The sequence below is a fragment of the Marmota flaviventris genome, chromosome 14 (assembly GCF_047511675.1).
Source record: "Marmota flaviventris isolate mMarFla1 chromosome 14, mMarFla1.hap1, whole genome shotgun sequence".
Classification (NCBI taxonomy): domain Eukaryota; kingdom Metazoa; phylum Chordata; class Mammalia; order Rodentia; family Sciuridae; genus Marmota; species Marmota flaviventris.
In genome coordinates this window covers 21944151-21966122 of record NC_092511.1, presented here as the reverse complement: position 1 = coordinate 21966122, position 21972 = coordinate 21944151, and the positions used below count along the sequence as shown (strand labels likewise).

The following is a 21972-nucleotide window of genomic DNA, read 5'->3' as shown; positions in this document are numbered from 1 at the left end:
GTTGCTGATCTTGGCCTTGAACTTGAATCCTTCAGGGTCCCAAGTTGCTGGGATTACAGGTGTGTGTTACTTTATGTGGTTCAGATGCATCTTTAATTCAGGTGTGATCTCACAAGGAAAGGGAGATGGAAAATTAGGTCAGCTGTGATAGCAAATTCAGCCTGATCATCATTGTTCTCTAACTGAATTTTTAGCATAAAGATGTAAAAAAGTTAATTTGTTCTTTTGGCTCAGAAGTTTTGGCTCTTACAAAGAAAAAGGAACTTATAAAACTGAGCATATTTCATTCCCCTGGCTGAATATAACAGACTTTTGTGTTCTTAAGAGACACAGTGTAAGATGTTCCTGACTTGCCTTTGATGAATTCTTTTGAAAGGTGTGTTGCCCCAAACACATTCATACTCCAAATTAATCCATTTCCCCCTCTCAATTTAGCTGAATTTATTTAATCAAAGAAACAAATCATAAATGAGGTAGCATTTTTTTTTTTTGCAATTTTTATACCTTTATTTGTTTATTTTTTGTGTGTGTGGTGCTGAGAATTGAATCCAGTGCCTCATACATGCTAGGCAAGTGCTCTATCACTGAGCTACAGCCACAACCCCTGAGCTAGCATTCTCGAAGCATGACGATTCAGAGCTCTGCCCATGGGTAGGCAGTATGTACAGAAGCAAAGGACACACAGAAACAGCCTGACTGGTTATGGTTCAGCATTTACCTTTTATGGACATTTCTGGCAGTTTGAGGGCATTGACTTATTGAAAGCTCAGCTGCTATGATTAGCTGAGACTCAGCTGTTTTACTAGTTACAAGGACAGATGTTTCTACACATCCAACAGTTATGTCCTGATAAATCCATGAGAAGTTGAAAATATTGTAAATCTAAAATGCATTTACTACAAAGGACTGGTCTGTGCAAAGGGTAAACAGTAGACATAGAATTATAATTCATTTACTCTCCTGATTATATTCTGTGTGACTGGGAACTAATAGCCTCTGCTCCAGCATCAAGACACAGTATCCTAGAACTTACTGCTAGCCTGTAAAAAGATCAAAATTCTAAATTTTAAGTCAAATAATTTAAACTCAGGGACTATCACTCAAATAACTCAATAATGTGAATTGTGAATCAGGTACTGAGACCAAACATGTCCATTTGATAGTGACAGAAAGTGGTGTTAGTGCCCCAAGGTTTTGTTCAATATACAAAATTGAGAGGCATGATTGAAAAGATGGGAACTATTTAACTTGACCTAAGCCTGCCTCTCTGTACATTGCAAACCTTTAACAACTTAATACATGAAGAAACTGCATCCTAATTTGGGAATATATCTGAATAATCCCATTGTAGGTAACTTCATGCTTTCTTCATATTTTTGTCATTATAACTGTAATGAGATACTTTTGATGTACAAAGCATAGTTCCTATTTAAAGCTTTAAAAGTTTTCTTCCTGGCATTTTTCAGTTTAAAAAAAAAAAACAACAACAAACTTCAGGATTGATTGAGTACTCTACAAAAATAAAGTAACACTGAGTAGTAAAAGATGACAACACTAAACCAATCAGTCCTTTGCTGATAATTAAAACCTGTCCTTAGACAAAACTAAAACAAATAATGTTAAACAATTTTAAGTGCAAAAGATTGACTGCAGTTGATTCTTTCAAGAACAAACAAATTGACCATAATAACCTTGCTTTTTCTAATCCATATGATCCTCCTTATAATACATATCTAGTATGTTTAATAATTTTGAATGTCATAACATTTGGGTTAAACTGTATACAGAAAATCACTACACTGAAAAAAGCAAAGGAAGAACGTAAGTCAGTGACATGGGAATTCCAGGTTATTTTTCTCCTGAGAAATTTAATTCAGTAGCAATATTACCAACTTGTGATGAACACACTACTTGTGAATGTTATTAAAGTGCTTTTAAGAATGCTTAAATAATTTTTCAACATGGTAAATTTCTATACTTTAAATTTATGTCCAATATTAATTTGCTTAGTGATTATTTTTTCACATTTAGTCTTGACTTAGAGATGACTTTTTACAAAAAGCCAGGATCCAGTATTTGTGAATTAACAAATACTGATGTAAAAGACTGCTCTTTTCTTGCTAAAAGTTTTTATTATAGATCTACTTCTGAAGTAGATGTCTTCAATAGAAAGCTTCTATTAGAAAATGCACAATTTATACTTCAATCAGGAAGTTATTAAATCACATTAGATAAAAGCATGTGTGAGGGCTGGGGATATAGCTCAGTTGGTAGAGTGCTTGCCTCGAATGCACAAGGCCCTGGGTTCAATTCCCACCACACACACACACACACACACGCACGCATGACCTAATCTAATATATACGCAGTTCATGAACACTTTCAGAAAAGACTCCAATGTCAAAATATATACTTAAATGTCTCAATGGAAAGAAAAAACGAAATAAAAATACTTAGCCAAGCTTCATATCAATTAGACAACTTTTACTAAATGAGAAAACTACATTTAAAATGTGCTTTAAAACAAAATGGAATTAGGAAAAAAAGACATATGCATTTTAAAGAACTTTTGCACTGTGCTGAAAATCAAATATTTCTTGCAGTAATACAATGCGCCAATCCATAAAATGTAAGTTAACAGAATTCTCAATTTAACATTTTCAAAGACAATATTAAGGTCAAGAATTTCACGTCTATGGTAGCACATATAGAAGGGTATTATAAATATGATGTCCATCTCTGTGAAGCTTACAAATTTGACAATGCTCAATAAAAGATTTTAGAATCACATCCAATGAATCACAAACCTGTGTCCTATAAGTTCTCCTTCTAAAATCTTTATGTTGACTTTTCTACTCCTTGCCATTGTTAATTCTAACCCTTAAAACAAAACAAAACAAAACAAAAACAAGAAAAGAAATGCTGCAATAAACTCTTGATCATGTACAGAAATTATTGCTACTATAGTTCACTACAAAGCATATCTATACAATATCATATGACCTTTGATTATGAAAAACCAGAATTAAGTCTTTAGTGACACAGCCTTACAATCGTATACAACATTCACATGGCAATATTAGACAGTGAAGCACCCAATACCCATAGTTGACAATATGTCCCACTGACCAGCATCCATTTTAAATACATCCTTCGTACAGAGGGAGGAAAATAGTGTCAGCTTTCCAAGGCTTGTCAAAAAAAGGATTCTCATGTTCTGTGGATCTAAAAACAAACAAACAAACAACAACAAAAACCCCAAAAACAAAACTGATGCAGGTGAGGGTGTTATCAGGAAGTAGGCATGCCAAAAGGTGTTTCGTGCGAATTAAAACCTAAAGCCAAGGTACCACATAATCACATTACCAACTAGTTGGGTGATATACTATATGAGCCTTATCTTAAAATTAAATGAAATGCTACTGCACAATAGAGCATCAATAAGTTAAAAATTAGAGTGCACAAATCCAAATCAGTGGCAATTTCTGTAAAAAGCAAAATATTCACTATCAGCTGTATGTATGCCCAAACTGTTTGATTAAAAATTATTGGATTGAATAGTTTGCATATTTTTAAAACTATCAATCTCTAAAATTCCTTTTACTGTAATGAGGCATGTTTTCTTAGTAAGAGCAAATAGATAAGTAAAGGAAAATAATAGTTGGTGAATGTCTTTAAAGCTCTTCCCATGTTTCACTTTTAAAAATGTTTCAGAAAAAAAATTAAAAATAGTTGCCATTATTCTAGCAAAAACAAACAAACAAACAAAACAAGCCCAAAATAATTAAACAACCAAGCAACACTAAAACCACATTACACAGATGGATCATCATGCTTTCATCTGATTTAACTATCACATCTAGTTTAACTGGGATGCTTTTCAACTTTAAAAATTGTGGTACATGAAGATGTAACTTTAATGGATAATTTTGAATTTGGATTTAACTTCTTTTGTTGAATATTATAACAGAGTATACTTATTACAATACAGTGTAGCACATCTTTCTATTAGAAAAAAATTTAAGATCCTTTACCCGTCTCCTTAAGTTAAAGGTGTGACATCATAAAGGGTGTCAAATGGCTGGATGGTTTTACAGTGCACACTTATATATTATGAAGTATGTCCTTAACAAATCTGATGGTTTCTTTATAGAATTCCTTTCTTCACCTTTTCTTCGGAGGATTAGCTGTTCGAGGTGGAGTGACAGGACGTCCAGAGTTCAGTCCACCATACTGGTACTTAGCTTTCTTTTCAGATGGTTTCAATATCTTAAAGTAAATAATCCACAATATTATTCTTTCAAAATAGCACAATTTATCAAAATGTAACAAAATGTAGAATAAAATAGCAAAATATGATAAATATTTCTCATATTTGAAGACTGTGCAAGGGCTACATACAGGTGTAACTCAGAGGTGGAGTAAGTGCCTAGTATGCACAACGCCCTGGATTCAATCTCCAGGACTAAACAACAATAAACAAAAGATACAAATATCCGAAAACTTATTGTGTATTATTCTATTAATATTTTAGTAGAAAGCTTGAGTACACTAACTCTATCAAGTACCCACCTTAAATTTAAGACTTTTTTCAAATTAGTATATCTCATCGGTTTCAAGAGTCAAAAGACCCAAGCTCTTATAATCCTGACATATTTTGTTTAGCAGGTAATTAATCTTCAAGTCATAAAGATTATCTATTTGAAGTAGTCAAGTCAAGGTTATTTTCTTTTATTTTGTGGTATTAAGGATTAAACTCAGGGTCACTCTATCACTAAGTTATATCCCCCACCTTTTTTTATTATTCTTCTTTTGAGACAGGGTCTAAGTTGCAGAGGCTAGCCTCAAATTTGCACCCTCCTGACTTAGTCTTCCAAGTAGCTGGGATTACAAGCATACACCACAGTGCCCAGCAAGCCAAGATTTTAGCACACATACAACCATGGCCATAATCTTATTTTAGAACATTTTTGTCCACCCCCACAAGAAACTTTGTTTCTATTAGCAGTCACCCACCATTTCTGCTCTCTGTCTCCCTCCAATCATAAGCAATCATTTAACTTACTTTGTTTCTGTAGATTTGTCTAGTCTGGACATTTCACATAACTGGCATCCTAAGTGGTTGTTTGTGACCAGCTTCTTTCAACTTTTATTTCCAAAGCTCCCAATAATACAATGTGTATTAGTAACTCATTCTTTTTTATTATTAAATTGCATTCCACTGGATATACCACATTTTGTTATTCCAATGGGCTTTGGGATTATTTTCACTATTTGGCTATTATGAATAATGCTACTTTGAACATCATGTATAAGATTTTGTGTGGACCTATGTTTTCATTTTTCTTGGGTATATACCTAGAAGAGAAATTGTTGGGTCAACTCTATGTTTATCCTTTTTGGGAGGTGGTTCTGGGCATGGTTAACCTTTTGATGACTACCAAACTGTTTTCTAAAACATTTGTACCAACTATATAAAGTTTTGAATTATTCCATTGCTACCATCTGACTTTTTAAATTTATACTCATCCTAGTGAGTGTAAATTTTTTTAAAAAAATCTTCCTTCCTCCCTCCCTCCCTTCCTTGTGCTGAGGGTCAAACCTAGGGTCTCGCATATGCTAGGGAGCACTCTACTGCTAAGCCACAATTCTAGCTCCCTAGTAAGTATAAATTTAACCTACATTATATACAGAAAATACCATGACTTTATAGGAAAAATATACAGAGAACATTTATAAAGTATTTCTTAAAACTATTCAGAGCTTGATAATGCCTTGGTGAAAGGAACATATTAATCCCACTTTCCATGAGAGCAACTGTTAGGATAAGACCTGAAAGAGAAATACAGTTGGCCCTATGTATTTATGGGCTCTGCATTTGAAAATTCAACTGTGGACTGAAAATATTCAGAAGAAAAAATGTATACTGAACATGTACAGATGTTTCTGCCTCATCATTAATTCTCTAAACAATAGAGTACAACTCCTACTTACACTGCATATGCACTGCATTGGCCCAAGTAATTTAGAGATGATTTAAAGAATACTGGAGGATGTGCATAGACTATATGCAAACATTGTGCTGCTTTATATAAAATGACTTGAGCAACCTCAGATTCTGTTATCCACAGGGAGCTCTAGAACTAATACCCCATGGATACCAAGGAATAAATGTACAGTGTGTACATGTGAAGGATATAAAATAACCTTTACAAAAACAAAGTACTGAAGCTGTTTAAATCAGTGAACAAGAACAATCTGTGAGCAGCACACCAAAGCTACAGTTGGTCCCTTTTCAAAATATCAATGTTTCTATGTTTACAAAAGATACTTTAAGATGATTTGGAAAGTACCTTAGGTAAATTTTCTACTTCATTTTCATAAGAATTTATAATATATTGCTCTCTCTTCTCAATGTCTATCCTACCTGTTCAACTTGCAAAAGAAAACAAACCTATCCATTGCCTTCACATTACTAGGTAAGCCAATATCCAACAGTCATATGGAGGAATTCAACTGAATCAGGATCTCTTGACACAATTCAGATTTCCTAAAACTCTTACATTTAATATATACCAAAAGAGGCTGGAAACTTTTTTGTGATTAGAAATAGGATCTCTAAAGAGTTTCAGTGACAATCATTCCTGCATTAAACTGATTTTTAACACTTTGCTCAAGGGAAGATCACAAATCCAAAAGAAAAATCATTATGACAATATTTTCAATTAGATTTCCAGTTGTTAAAAATTTACATATATATCATACCTGAAATGAACACATCAAAGTTTCATCCACACTCATCATTCCACCAGCATTGTCAAACTCGCCACAGTAATTTGGGGCTGAAAATAGGGTCACCAATTGTCGTTTAGCAAAAAATTCATATCCATCTTCCACCACCTGTCAAAGGAAATGTTAAAAGTGAAAAACACTTAACTAAAAACTCAAAAAATCATATTTCCAACACTCATAAAGGAAGGAGGGAGAACCTGGTAGGTATAATGTCCACAGGGAGCTGGAATACCAAGCACATCTTTGATAACACTGTAATCAATTACAGAATTCTTAATTAAATGAGCAAAAACAAAAAAGAGACTTTGCTAAGAGCCTTTTTCTTGTTTCACTTTTAAACTTACCATACTGAAATACTGAAAACATTTACTAAGTTGGGTTTAAGTCACACATGCTCCTTTGTTAGCTGCTGACAAATTGAACTTTTATTAAAATGCTTTTCCTTATTGATTTAATATGATTTCTAAATTCTGTTGTCAATTCCTAAGTGATTTAAACAATCAACTCTACAAATGAGAGGTACTAGCATTTTATATTTATTTACAATAGGAAGATTACCTTTTTTTATTTTTAAATTTTAGGTGGATACAATATCTTTATTTTATTTTTATGTGGTGCTGAGGATTGAACCCAGTGCCTCACGCACACTAGGTGAGCACTCTAACATTTGAACCACAACCCCAGCCCAGAAGATTACCTTTTGAAGTCTATTTTAGATATCCTTCAACAAGCAAAATTATACTACAATGTTTGCTAATATAAGAAAGAGCCTCCAAAATAATTTACTTTTTTTTTTTTTTTTTTTTTAGAGATAGAATTTTTTTAATACTTATTTTCTTTAGTTTTCAGTGGACACAACATCTTTGTATGTGGTACTGAGGATCGAACCCGGGCCGCACGCATGCCAGGCAAGTGTGCTACCGCTTGAAGCCACATCCCCAGCCCAAAATAATTTACTTTTAAAAATAACTCCTACCTCAGTATTAGGAACATGTTTCTGTTGACATTTACCTTATGATAAAATTTCAATATTATCCATTTCAATTAAAACTGTGGCCACCTCAGGCTGGAGCTGTGTCTCAGTGGTAGCATACTTGCCTGGCATGTGTGAGGCACTGGGTTCAATTCTCAGCATCACATTATAAATAAAATAAATAAATAAAGGCCTATCAACAACTAAAAAAATATTAAAAACTGTGGCCACCCCTTCTATCCCCAGCTCATAGTAGTGCTTGGCACTCAGTACTATGTTTCTTAGTTGTTTGTTTATTCTTTCAAACACTTTTTTAAAGCAAATATGTGAAGTTTGTATTATTTCTTATTATAAGCCTCAACTGTTGAAACAACATGACTAAAAACAAGCAGAACGGCAGATGTAATGGCACATGCCTGTAATCTCACAGACTAGGGAGAGAGGGAGGAGGACCTCAAGTTCAAGGACAGCCTCTTCAACTTAGCCAAACCCTCTCGAAATAAAAAATAAAAAGAGAGCTAGAGATGCAGCTTAGTGCTAGAGCACTCTTGGGTCCAATCTCCCAGTACTGCCGAGAAAACAAAACCAAAACCAAAAACCAAGTAGAACAGGATTTGGGAAGTTTCAAGAAAACAGCAAACAAAGTAGATAGTTCAATAACTTGAGCTTTAAAAATCATTACCTACATGTATTTAGACCACTGAATAAAAGTATACAGTTGGAAAAATAATTATCAGTGGGGATTTTAGTTAGGAAACTTAGCAAGTCTGCTCTGAAACCTAACAGAATGCTTAATTGTCAAAATTATAAATAGAATACTTACTGATTAAAAGACAATCAAAAGCAAAAAGAAAAGGATTTGAGAATTTCATTCAACAGAATAACAAGAGAGAGAAGAAGAGAAGATGGCAGAGCGAGGAGCGCCTTGGCCATCTGGCCGTTTGGCCTCTGGGCCGGGGGCGTGCAGGCCCCAGGGAAGCCGAATGCGTCTGATGGACCATGTGAGAATTCTTGTCACACAGGATGAACACTTTCCTGACATTTAGGTGCTTTTTATTCATCTCAAAACAAAATTCTGAACTCAGGATGTGGCAGGTATTTCTATGTTGTCTTCTAGAGCGGGTAGTCCTGCTTCTTTTATCCAGCCACTTTCCCTACTGAAATAAGGATACCTTTCTATACATTACCTCCATAGTTTGGATTGGAAAAGACTGCTTTTCTTTTGTTCCACCTTTCAAATTCAACACAGAAAGAAGCCCTTAGGGTGCAGTTATCCTGCTGACTTCTCCCGGAAGAAAAAAAGCAATTGATGGCTCTTCTGCAATTTGCTTAATTATCAAAAAATTATTTTGCAAGCTGAAGGCTGACGTTTAATTTGAAACAGGTGCTTAGGTCATGGTATTTGTGAATTCTTAGCCTTTTGCTCCAAACAAGAAGACTAATAAATGGCAAGTATGGATGAAAAAAAAAAAGGAATGACAAGAGAAACATGTGATACATATATAACATACAGAGGAGAAGAAAACGGTCATTTTTGTTTATCACTTAGGATTACACAAAGAAAGAGAACTAGGCAAGCATCATGGGGAATAAAACCTAAAGAAAAAGGAAGTACTATAGACAGTATAGAAGGAATTTAATAAATTTTGCTTTAACAAATCAATAACAAGAAATCTTGAATATATTTGTAAATTTAAAAAACTCAGTAACCTCAAATGTGGCCAAGAAAGATTTTCATCTTTCCTCTCCATTTTCTTTCTTTTTTCTTGCAGTGCTTTGGATAGAACACATGGCCTCCACCATGCTATGCCAGTGCTCTACCAATGAGATATATTCCTAGCCAAGAAAGATTTTCCAAAATGCTTTTCGATCAATTTATTTTACACTAGTTATGTTTGGAAAACATGGGAATTTTTCTTACATAACAATGATTGTATCACAGTTAATACAATGATCACATTCTGATATCTTTTTTTTTGGGGGGGGGGGGGGACAGTGCTAGGGATTGAACCCAGGGCCTTGTGCATGTAAGGTAAGTACTCTACCAACTGAGCTATATCCCCAGCCCCACATTCTGATATCTAATATCCAGTCTAAAATCTAATTCTTCAATGTTTCATTTTTTATAGTGTAGTTTGTCATTATCAAAAAACGATATCCACATAATTAAGGATAACATTTGACTATTGTCCATAATATATAAAGACCAAATAAAAAATCTAGACATCATATAGAAAGCTTCAGCAAAGCACTGAAAATGTTGTTAGGGTTGCACTATACTGTGTACAAAAACATTCTTTTCAAACATTTCATGTAGGGCAAGATAAGGTTAACAGATCAACTATCAACTGTGAGATCTAGTACTGGCTCTGCCTCTCCTATTGCTTTCCTTATACTAAGTCATTTGAGCTTTTTTAGATGTTTCCTTGAAAATAAAATGAGAGGGATATATGAAGTTAACAAATAATAAAATATCCATGAGTCTTCTATTTCATACCTGATGAGCTCGACAAATCAAGTCTAAATCATGACGATTCAGAAATTTACTGACTACATCAGCTCCAAAAGTAAAGGAAACACCACGATCATTTTCTCCCCAGCCTTGCACATCCTTATCTGGGTCAGACCACAGCAAATCACAGAGTAAACCTTTAGAGAACAATACAGTAATGAAAAATACAAGTTAGGATAAAGCATCACATTTCACTTCTACCCTCACACCCTGTAAAAAACATGGCCCATCACATTTCACTTTTACCCTCACAAAATGTCTTATTTCCTTAAATAAAAAAAAAAAGACATTTCTGTATTTACTGTAATAAACAAGACAAATCACTTGTCCCCAAGATACGCCCATCTGTCTTATAAAGCAACTATGCAAATATAATCTTGCCTGGTTTTTTAAGGTAGTACTTTCCACTATTTTCCACATATAGGAAATATGTGTATAGCACACTCTGAGCACAACAATATATCTGTGTATAGTTTTCCATCTGAATAACCAGGTGATCAGCATCATTCCATGAATAGTTAGTTTATCCTTTCCTTAAGACATACATTGTGAGGGCTGGGGTTGTGGCTCAGCAGTAGAGTGCTTGCCTAGCATATGTGAGGTACTGGGTTCAATCCTCAGCACCACATAAAAATAAATAAATGAATAAAGGTATTGTGTTCAACTACAACTTTACACACATATATATACACACATACAGACACACACACACAACATATATTTTTTTAATAAAAAAAGACACAAACTGTGTTTCTGAGTGTTGTGTTCTGTTCTATTTGCATATTTTATTTAACCTTGAGTCACCAACACACTAAGGTTTTTAAATAAGTTGCTATATTTGATAGGGCTAATATACACTTAATTTTTTTCTTCAGAATTATTTTGGTTTCCTTTGTGTTTCCACATAAATTTCAGAATTAGGATGCAATAGCACTGTAATTACATCAGATCTACAAGCCAATTTAAGGAAATAAAACATTTTTTAATGAGGCCTGGAGGACTTAAAAAAAAAAAAAGTGAAGGAACAAAATCAGATCAAACCTTTGACTCTAGTAACGTTCTGGGTCTAGCAAGAGTTCAGGACAAAAATATTTATCTGGGCATCTTCATGATAGTAATAGTAGTAGAAATCATAGGGGTGACTCAGATTACCTTTGGGAATATAAAGACTACTAAGTGAAATCTTGAGGAATTCAAACATTAGGTAGGCAATAATAATAATAATAATAATAATAATTACTTAATGTTTGAATAATAATAATAATTTTTTTTTTTTTTACTAAGCTCTTGCTATGATGTTTTAAGAAATCTACCAGCACACAAAAACCTATGGGTTTTTAGTCTTTAGTTATGACTGATGATGACTCTTGAAAAACCACACACACCTCCAGTCTTCTATAATGCTTCTACATTCTAGTCTGTTTTCAGGGATGAAGCAGTGAGCAGAAAACCATGTTATTAAGAATTCATAATTTCAGAGTGACAACAAAACTATACAAAATTAAAATAGTTATTTAAGATTTGGAAAATGTGATAGTTTGTTGCATAAAAAGTGAAACACAATAGTAACAATAAGAATCTAAAATTCTTTAGTCTGGCATGGGGACATATATCTGTAATGCTGGTAACTCTGGGAGGGTAAGGCAGGATTGAAAGTTTGAGGCCAGCCTAGGCAACTTAGCAAGACCCTGTCTCAAAATAGAAATAAAAAAGGGTTGGAACTACAGCTCAGTGGCAGAGTGCCTGTTCGTTCAAGCCTTAGTATCACCACCAAAACAACCAAACAAAAGAACCTGGAGTCAAGATTCAATGATTAATGAATAAGCACCACGATCAATTAGGATACTATTTCAAAGACTGTGTTAATTTATAAATTTAATTTCTGAAGCCTGCACAGAACACCAAAGATCAAAATAACCGTTTTTCAGCAACTCAGAAATTTCCATTAAAATATACTGAAAATAGAGACTTAATGTCACTGATTTATATCTGAACTATAAAAGAAAGTATAAACAACTAAATATATTTATATTATATCTTATTTTAAAATGGCATTTTAAAATGTTATTTAAAGACAAAATTCTATTAGGGTTAGTCAAACATTCAATAATTATAATCAAAATCTGTGGGGACATTCAACACTTTTCTCTTTGATAAGTGATACAAGTAAGCTATTGATATATGCAGTGAAGTAACATTACAACATTCAGTGTTTGAGATGGCCTACTGATATCAGAGGACTGTACAACTATTTATAATGGCTAATGTGTATTCGTGAACTGCATGTAGAGTGATACTATCAGGTTTTCAGTACACTGAGCAAAACAATCCAATGATACTTCAAAATGAACACCTAAATGCAAGTGAAGTCCAATTTAGAGTTTTATGGGGCTGGGGATGTGGCTCAAGCGGTAGCGCGCTCGCCTGGGACGCGTGCGGCCCGGGTTCGATCCTCAGCACCACATACAAACAAAGATGTTGTGTCCGCTGAAAACTAAAAAATAAATATTAAAAATTCTCCCTCTTAAAAAAAAAAAAAAGTTTAAAAAAAATAGAGTTTTAACCTTGTTTTACTCAGGTACTGAACAATGAATAATTTTTAATGCCTAGATGTCTTCGAGTCTTTAGGAAATGAACTTATTTGGTTACTATCCAGCTCAAACTTTCATCCCCCTTTAAAAAAATTACAAATAATCCTCATCAGAAAGTTTAGGACTTTTTTTTTTCCATATACAGTTATGTTCCCAATAGAATTCTGAGTCCCTCTCTTACCCCAATTTCCATGGTGAATATGTTTAAATTTGCTGAGAACTGATGAATCCAGTAAGTGGAGATCTGATTACATAAGTAATAATGGAATGATTAATAAAGTAATTTTGTTTAAAAAAAAAAACTCTTTGGCAGAAACAGGGAAAGGGCAGTTTTACTAATGTTAATATTTTTAATAGTAGTATAAAAGTGTGATATAATGAAATGATGTTTTGTCTTTGTTCCCATTTTGTCCTAGCACAGATCTCCTAAAACCCTTGCAATTTGAGTTATCTTTTGTTTTCAGTAACAAGGCCCTTCTGACTCTATGGTAATAAGATGATTCATAAAGGAGTTTCTAAAAAACTTCAGGATAAGTGCTGTTCACCAGAAAGACCAACCATGTGAACAAAGGGTTGGATTTCTCAGCCCTTTCCTTCTCTTACCACTTCAGGCCTGGAAATAAAGTTCTATTAAAAAGACTGTTGAACAACACAACTTGGGGAACTTCTGGGTGGATGAACACACTGACATGCTGGGAAGGAGACATGCCTGGAGAGGGCCCAGAAGTTGGGCTAGCTGCCCACAATGTCTTTCCCTGTTTATCTCTTCCATTTGGCTGCTCCTCAGTTATAACCTTTATAATGAAGAAGCAAATATATCAGAAAAGGAGGATGTGCTGAATTCATCGATAGGTGGGTGTAAATGGGTCACCTGAGGATTCCACATGCAGCTGGTGTCTAAAGTAGGGACAGTCTTGTGGAATGGAGCCCTTAACGTGTGGAATTTGTGCTAATTCTGGAAGTTAGCACCAGAAATTAACCAGACACCAGTTGGTATTGAAGAACCGATTATGGTTTGAAAATCCACATGCATTTGTTATCAGAACACAACACATAAAGGTACTGATGTTTTAACCCATTATGTACTATCATCCCGTTAAAAAAATTAATAAAATTGCTGGGCCTGGTGGTGCATGCCTGTAATCTTAGCTACTCAGAAGGTGAGACAGGACTGTGTCCCTGTAGTATGCTGTTTTTAAGTCCTTTGAGTATAGACTGAGGATAGCTGGGTAAAATGGTGATTCCATTCCCAGTTTTTCAAGGAATCTCCATACTGCTTTCCATATTGGCTGCATCAATTTGCAGTCCTACCAGCAATGTATGAGTGTACCTTTTTCCTCACATCCTCACCAACACTTTTTGTTGTCTGTATTCATAATAGCTACCATTCTGACTGGAGTGAGATGATTTCTTAGAGTAGTTTTGATTTGCGTTTCTCTAATTGCTAAAGATGATAAACATTTTTTCATATATTTGTTGACTGTATATCCTCTTCTGAGAAGTGTCTGTTTAGATCCTTGGCCCATTTATTGATTGGGTTATTTGTTTTTTTGGTACTTGGCTCACAATTCACAATAGATAAACTGTGGAACCAACCTAGATACCCTTCAGTAGATGAATGGATTAAAAATGTGGCATATATACACTATGGAATTTTACTCAGCAATAAAAGAGAATAAAATCATGGCATTTGCAGGTAAATGGATGGCACTGGAGAAGATAATGCTAAGTGAAGTTAGCCAATCCCCCCCAAAAACAAATGCCGAATGTTTTCTCTGATACAAGGAGGCTGATTCATAGGGGGGTAGGGAGAAGGAGCATGGGAGAAATAGACGAACTCTAGATCAGTCAAAGGAATGGAAGGGGCAGGAGGGGGCAGGGGGTTAGCAAGGATGGTGGAATGTGATGGACATCATTATCCAAAGTACATGTATGAAAACATGAATTGGTGTGAACATACTTTATATATAACCAAAGATATGAAAAATTGTGCTGTATGTGTGTAATAAGAATTGTAATGCATTTCGTTGTCATTTATTTTTTAAAATCAATTAATTTTTTTAAAATGAAAAAATAAAAACTATAAAATAAAAACTATAAATAAATAAAAAGGCGAGGTAAGAGAATTCCAAGTCTTATAAATTATTCATTTTAAGTTTTTTAAGTGTCTATATATAGGACAATGGGACATACTGGCTTAACCAAAAGTTCATAGGAGGAAGCAGAGGAATTTAACTACATTCAATTCAGTGGCATTTTACAATACAAATGCCATGGTTAGATACCATAGTACATACACAATACTCAAATATGAGCAATATTTTTTTTTAATTTATAGTTGTAGATGGATAGAATGCCTTTATTTTATTTGTTTATTTTTATGTGGTGCTAAGGATTGAACCCAGTGCCTCACACTTGCTAGGCAAGTGTTCTGCCACTGAGCTACAGCCCCAGCCCTCAGCAATGTTTTAAAACCAATAGAGATGTTAGAACAAGTAACAACTATGCCTATCATCTATTTATAAAGTTACACCAGGCTCATTTGTTAATTCAGCATTTTATCATCAACTAGACTTATTTGCTTTTCCCCTACTCGATTCATTTTTTTATTTGACTTAAGAGTTGTTCTTAAAGTTGGAATAGTCAATAATTTACACAAAAATTTTTAATCAACTTCATATATAATTTTCAAAAAATTAATCATGTCTCTAGAGCTTTCAGAGCTCTAAAAGTTTGAACGAAATACAGATGATGCAAAAAATAACAAAGAAGGCAACTATCCTTGGCTAACTTTAACTAAAATCTTTGGATTAATAGGGATTTTTTGTATTTTATTTTTTTGGTACCAGGGAATGAACTCAGGAGTACTCGACCTCTGAGCCATATCCTCAGCCCTATTTTGTATTTTATTTGGGGACATGGTCTCACTGAGTTGCTTACCACCTCGCTTTTGCTGAGGCTGACTTTGAACTCAAGATCCTCCGTCTCAGGACCAATGGGATTACAGGTGTGTGCCACCATGCCCGGCAATTTAAAAGGTATGAATGAGGGAACTTAGAAAAGTAAGTGGAATCAACAGCAAGATCTTTTTTTGTGATACATTTGAAAGAACCACATTAAGGTTGCATAAAATTTTAAAAGGCATACATTTTGGGGAATGGTTAATGAGAATACTCTGTAGTTAGCTTACTGACTATAAAAGTAGTCTCTATTATTTATTAAACCAATCCTACTTCCACTAAATATAATTAGGTTCAAATATGTCAACATTTTATACAAAACAAACTTCTTTACATATGTACCTGTATCAGGGACATCAGTGGGTCTCATAATTCTCCGAATCTGCTCCATAGATTGCAAGTCTGGTGATAGTCCTATAAATAAAAAGATGAAACATAATCCTGATGTAACAGAACATTATCATTATGTTGTCTTTTCCATCTTTCCTACCAAGGAAATGAAGTTCTGTTTATTATATTTCAAAAAATTTCTCAAGGAAAGACCCCCCTTTCTTTCCAACCATTTCTTGTCCTTTGTACAAAGACACTTAATTACAACCCTTCCCACCACTTGCCACTTTATGAACTATCTAATCTTAAATATTTTTACTCCCAAGTTAAAATGCCTCATTGGTTCCCTAAGAATCTTTCCTCACATCCCACTCCAACATGCTCATTATTTTCATGAAGGCAGGATCTGCTGACCAGAAGGATAAACAATAAAAAACACATGAAAATATTTGTAGTATACAAACATAAGCTATTAATTCTCTCTGGTAGGCAATCCAAGTGTCATCACAAAGAACAAAGCTAAACATTCACATTTCATACTGCTGTATTTCTATTCTTAGCTATACCAATGTGTAAGAACTATAATCCCTTAAATGTTTAATACCTACTGGAAAACATGTCTCAATATAATGTGTTGTTAGAAAATAAATCATTTATTGCCTTAAGCCTAATCAAGTGCATCTGTCTTTTCAGCATTTTCCCAGTGTAACTCTTTCCATATAGTGATGAAAACAAATTTTCTCAATTATTTTTTTTTTTAATATTTATTTTTTAGTTTTCGGTGGACTCAACATCTTTATTTTATTTTAATGTGGTGTTGAGGATTGAACCTAGCGCCCCACACATGCCAGGCGAGCGCATTACTGCTTGAGCCACATCCCCAGCCCCTCAACTATTTTCATTAAATTACTTCCCTATCCAAAATCTGATACTATTAAACCATTTAACAAACTCCTTTGCTCAGTATTCAAATCTCTAGTCTTATATCATCATTCCCCAATGTGTCTTTGACATTCTAATCAGGCACACATTCCCTAAACTAGACAATACACAGACTGTCTCAAGTCCTTTTCACTTTTCTGAAGTCCATTTACCCTCTAAAACTCATGCCTCCACAAACACGTGCCCTACACTTTTCTCCCTTTTCTAGTTTCTCATAATAATGTACTGTCTCTAGAAGTACTGACGTAATTAAATCATTTATTACTTAATGTTTCTTAAATATATTTTAACAATAGATCTGAAAATTCTTCAAGATGATCCATTACAACATCTACCTAAGCGCTAGACATGTTAGTTATTCCAATGAATTTTTACAAATTCAAATCATATAAAATAACTTACATTCTACCAAGAAATTACTTTTAGGACTAAAGGAGACACATTGCACAAAGCAGCAATATGTAAAAATTAAGTTCAATTACATTTGGATTCTGATGAAAGGTATTTACATTGCAATACATAGGCAAGAAAATAATGATCATCTAATTTTTACTGACAGACTGGGGATGGGATGCAGCTCGCTTGTAGAGCACTTGCCCAACATGTATAAAGCTGCGGGTGTGATCCTGAGCACCACAAAACAAATAGAGGCAAAGACAAGACGTTTAAAAACTAAACCAAACAAACAAAAACCACAACTTCTAGTTATCCTTTTTTTATATATGAGAAATTTTTTAAAGAATTAAATTTTCATTACTCATACATATCACAAATTTCCAATTGTTTTAGCTATGCTTAATACAGTTTTAATTGCTTCAGTTTTCACATAAGTACTACTTTGTTCCCCCATAGCATTCTAATTATTATAGTCTTTTCTGAGTTAGGGAACAATAAGGAAAACTCCTAAGGCAAATTTATTACTCTACCTCCATGACAACAGAAGATCTTCTCATCCACAATGGCAGCTATAGGCAGACAGTTAAAACAATCAGTGAAGGTCTTCCACAATTTAATATTAAACCTTCGTTTGCCTGTAATAAGAACAAGCAAATAAATTTAAAAATCTAAAAGTTTTTCCCATATGATTTCAATTTTCTCTTTTGCTTAACCAGCACTTTCCCCCTAGAAGTACAAGTTATATAAAAATAAGTTTGATGAGCTGGGAATGTAGCTCAGTGGTAGAACACTTGTCTACCACATGTGAGGCCCTGAGTTTCAACCCAAGCACTGCAAAGCCAGAAAAAAAAAGAAAAAAAAAAAAAAAAAAGAAGAGTAAGTTTAACACTTCAAAAAAGGTAACAAATATATTAAACACTAGCACCTTCAGTAAAGTTACAAAGACTTCCAAGATTTTGTTGGGTGTTTTATGAAACAAACACATCAAACAATTTTTGTCTTTTAAGATCACTATAATACAGAAGTTTAGAAATAGCCTAATAGGTATTGGTTCATCTTTTTCCTTCAACTTTAGCACTAAATACCTAGCCAAGTGAGTAAGCAGAAGTGAAAGGGGTCCATTTTAACTGTAATGCACTGAGTAAAAGTATAAAATTACTGCCAAAAAAGAAAAATTTGCAAGTGCTTAACTTGATATTCACTTTTGAGTGAATTACATCTTGGCACTATAGCAAGTGCAACAACATAAAGGCTATAATTTTCCTGTAGCCTAGCTTAAATAGCTACAACAAAGATGACCTCAAGTGCATGTTCACCTTTTTAAGACTTACTTGATTTTCCCGATTTGGCTTTAAGTTCAACTACCAGAAAAGGGATGAAAGACACAGGTACTGATCTCCTATGTTTTTAGGCTACAGCCTATCTCTTGATGAGTAAGTGTAACTCCAAGCACTGTTTACAAGCTGCTCTTCCATGCATTATTCCATTTGATGTCACTTTTATCCTCAAGAATATTCATACCTCTATTTTCGTTTAAGAACACACCTATATACTTCTATTCCTTAGGTAGCTTGAGGAAGATGTGATTTCATGTTCTTAACCTACTTCCCTTCTACAGGTCTGCTTTCAACAAGTCAAACCACACACTACATTATATAACTAAAAATAAAATATAAAACCAAATACAGAATCATTCCCATTAGAACATAAGCTCCATGAAAATAGAGGTTATCTGTCTGATGTACTGCTATATCCCCAGTGTTCAGAAGTGACTGGTGTGTGTGTACACATGTATACATACATATATATTGTCCTCAAACACTTGTCAAATCATTATATAAATCAAGGAGACAAGAGTTTAATTAGGACTCTACCATATTTAAAGATGGAAAAACGCAAGAGTAGATTCTAATGGGGAATGCTACAGTTAAAAAAAAAAAAAAAAAGAATAAATTCAATTAGAAAATTACCATAATTGATTCTAAATTGTAATTAACCAAACATACTCACTCCCAGTCAATCTAACAAAACTAACAGACAAAATTTGAATATAGTAGGGTAATATAATAATAATAATAATACTTGGAAATACTACTACAGAACATTAAATCAGTTATTTCCTACTGATGAAAAAGAGCACAATAAAATAAGGATACCCCAGAGTATTCAGTATCTGTCTGGGTTTGTAAATACAGATTAAAATTCTAAAAATAAAATTTGACCTTTTTTTTTCCCGTGGGGGTAGGATTAACAGGAACTAAACCCAGAGGAACTTCATCACCGAACTACATTCTCAACCCTTTCTATTTATTTTTTCTTTTGAGACTGGGTTCCACTAAGTTGCTTAGGGTCTACGTTGCCAAGTCTGGCCTTGAACTTGTGATCCTCCTGCCTCAGCCACTGGATGTGCTGGGATTACAGGCATGCACCACTATGCCTGCATAAACTTTTGACTTTTAAACAGTTTCACAGAATGTTTCAATAGTTCTTGTGACACAGTGCTAATAAGAGCTTTGGTCATATCATAAGAATGCTGTGAGCTAAAAACTTCTGGACATTAGAAAACCTGAAGCCACTACTGATAGAGACCTGTTTCACTTGGATACCTTACTAGGTAAACTAATTATTAAAACAGGGCCTTTTCACCTAAGGAAACTACAGTCAATCTGAAACAACATGACCAAGGAGATCCCAAAAAACTAATTTCATTAGTAATATGGTTCCCAGTTTCAAGTTTCCTTTCTTAGGCCTCTGTTTTTTAGTTTTAAAAAACTTTGAACTGGAGGAATTCCTTTGATCTGGAAACTTATTAAGAAGATGTTTCTATAATTTACTTTTCTTTCATGTTTTTTTTTTAATTTGTTTTTTAAACAGTTTGTATTACAATTTACTTAACAATCCAGGAATTTTGCAGCTATCAGTAGTTCCAGGGAAATTTTGGGTGCATTTGGGAATTCAGGAACCTTGGTGGAGCAGTTAATGTAGCAAACCTTGTAAGTAAAATACATGTATACTTTTGATAGCACATGAAAAGCAATCTCTCTAAAACTGAATGCACTGGTTTCATTTTTGGAAAAATGACCTGGGCCACTCAACATGGCTTTAATTGTTCCTGATGTTAGTGCACTGTTTTTTGTTTTTAAATAAATTCATGACCATCAGAAGATATCAATCTGACATATATGGCATCAGGACCTTCACAGCCACCAGAGGTTCTCTCCTCTTTATCCATTTTGTTCTTACAAAATTCTACTTTGGTTCCCTAGGAACTTTAGCGTTTCTTTTTAACCCCGTGGCCACTATAACCCTGTGTCATCCCACCACCACGCGCCCCCCCTGCCCCCGCCACCACCACCATAGCCCCTACCCCAGCTGCCTGACCCTTTCTCTATTAATTTCTTTTGTAAGTTTTTATTTTTACTTACATTCATCATAGAATCCATAAATGCGATTGATGCTAGCACATTCATGATTTCCTCTTAAGAGAAAGAAGTTCTCTGGATATTTGATTTTATAAGCCAATAGCAAACAAATGGTTTCCAAAGACTGCTTTCCTCTGTCCACATAATCTCCTAAGAAAAGATAGTTGGCTTCTGGTGGGAAACCTCCATATTCAAATAATCTCAGTAAATCTGTATACTGTCCATGAATATCTCCTAAAAAACAGAAAAAGTTAGTTTTAGAAAAATTGATTACTGTCACAAGCAGCTTCTACAAAACAGCTCCCAATGTTCAAACTCTTGTGCGATCCCCTCCCCTTAAGCAAAGGCTATTCCTAGTGACTTGTGACTTATAGAAAACAACAAAAATGAGATAGGCAAATACTTCCAAGATTAGGATATAAAAGATCACAACTTCTGCTTGCATTCTTACACCTTCTTCCCTGTCAATGGTCTATGGAGAAACTCATACAGCAAAGAACTGAGGGAGGCCTCTGGTCAATAGTTCATTTGAAACTGAGGCCCTCAGTCTATCAGCCTATAAAAAACTGAATCCTCTCACTATTGAACCTTGACAATCCTTATCCCAGAACCAGAGGACTATCAAAGCTGTGCCAATTCCTGACCTACAGAAACTGTGGGATGTTAATATTGTAAGCCACAAACTTTGGGGGCAATTTTTTTATATAACTGATAATATAGTTACTCTTACTGTATAATATTTTTACTTTGATCTAATAGTAAGAACTAAGAAATACACAGTATAAATAACTTCTAATACCTTTAAGTTATTTTTACATTAAAAAAACATTTGAAAGAGTATCTTTAAAAAGTACAGGTGGTACCTGACTAATGATGGTTTTACTTATAATTTTATGATGCTGCAAAAGCAATATCAGTTAGTAGAAACCATACTTTTCCTAGGCTAGTGATTAAGTGGTACAATACTCTTTGGAGATGGCAGGCAGTAGCAGTAAGTTGCAGCTCCCAGTTGTTGGCCATGCAATAAGGGTAAACAACTGATATTTCACAGCAT

At 34.2% G+C, this 21972-nt stretch overlaps 1 protein-coding gene and 1 pseudogene across 2 annotated transcripts in view; both read right to left on the bottom strand.

Annotated features, from left to right (window-relative positions):
• Positions 1-2469: 2469 nt before the first annotated feature.
• The window catches only part of Ppp1cb (protein phosphatase 1 catalytic subunit beta), a 42348-nt gene continuing 22845 nt past the window's right edge, over positions 2470-21972 (bottom strand). For both annotated transcript variants that reach the window (XM_027933334.2, XM_027933333.2), the window contains exons 4-9: positions 20922-21152; positions 18027-18131; positions 16171-16242; positions 10263-10414; positions 6766-6900; positions 2470-4269 (exon numbers count right to left, since the gene is read on the bottom strand). In XM_027933334.2, the coding sequence (XP_027789135.1) occupies positions 4165-4269; positions 6766-6900; positions 10263-10414; positions 16171-16242; positions 18027-18131; positions 20922-21152 (800 nt within the window). In that variant the 3' untranslated portion in view covers positions 2470-4164. The remainder of the gene's footprint in view (positions 4270-6765; positions 6901-10262; positions 10415-16170; positions 16243-18026; positions 18132-20921; positions 21153-21972) is intronic.
• On the bottom strand, positions 20388-20783 carry LOC114091001 (elongin-C pseudogene; annotated as a pseudogene).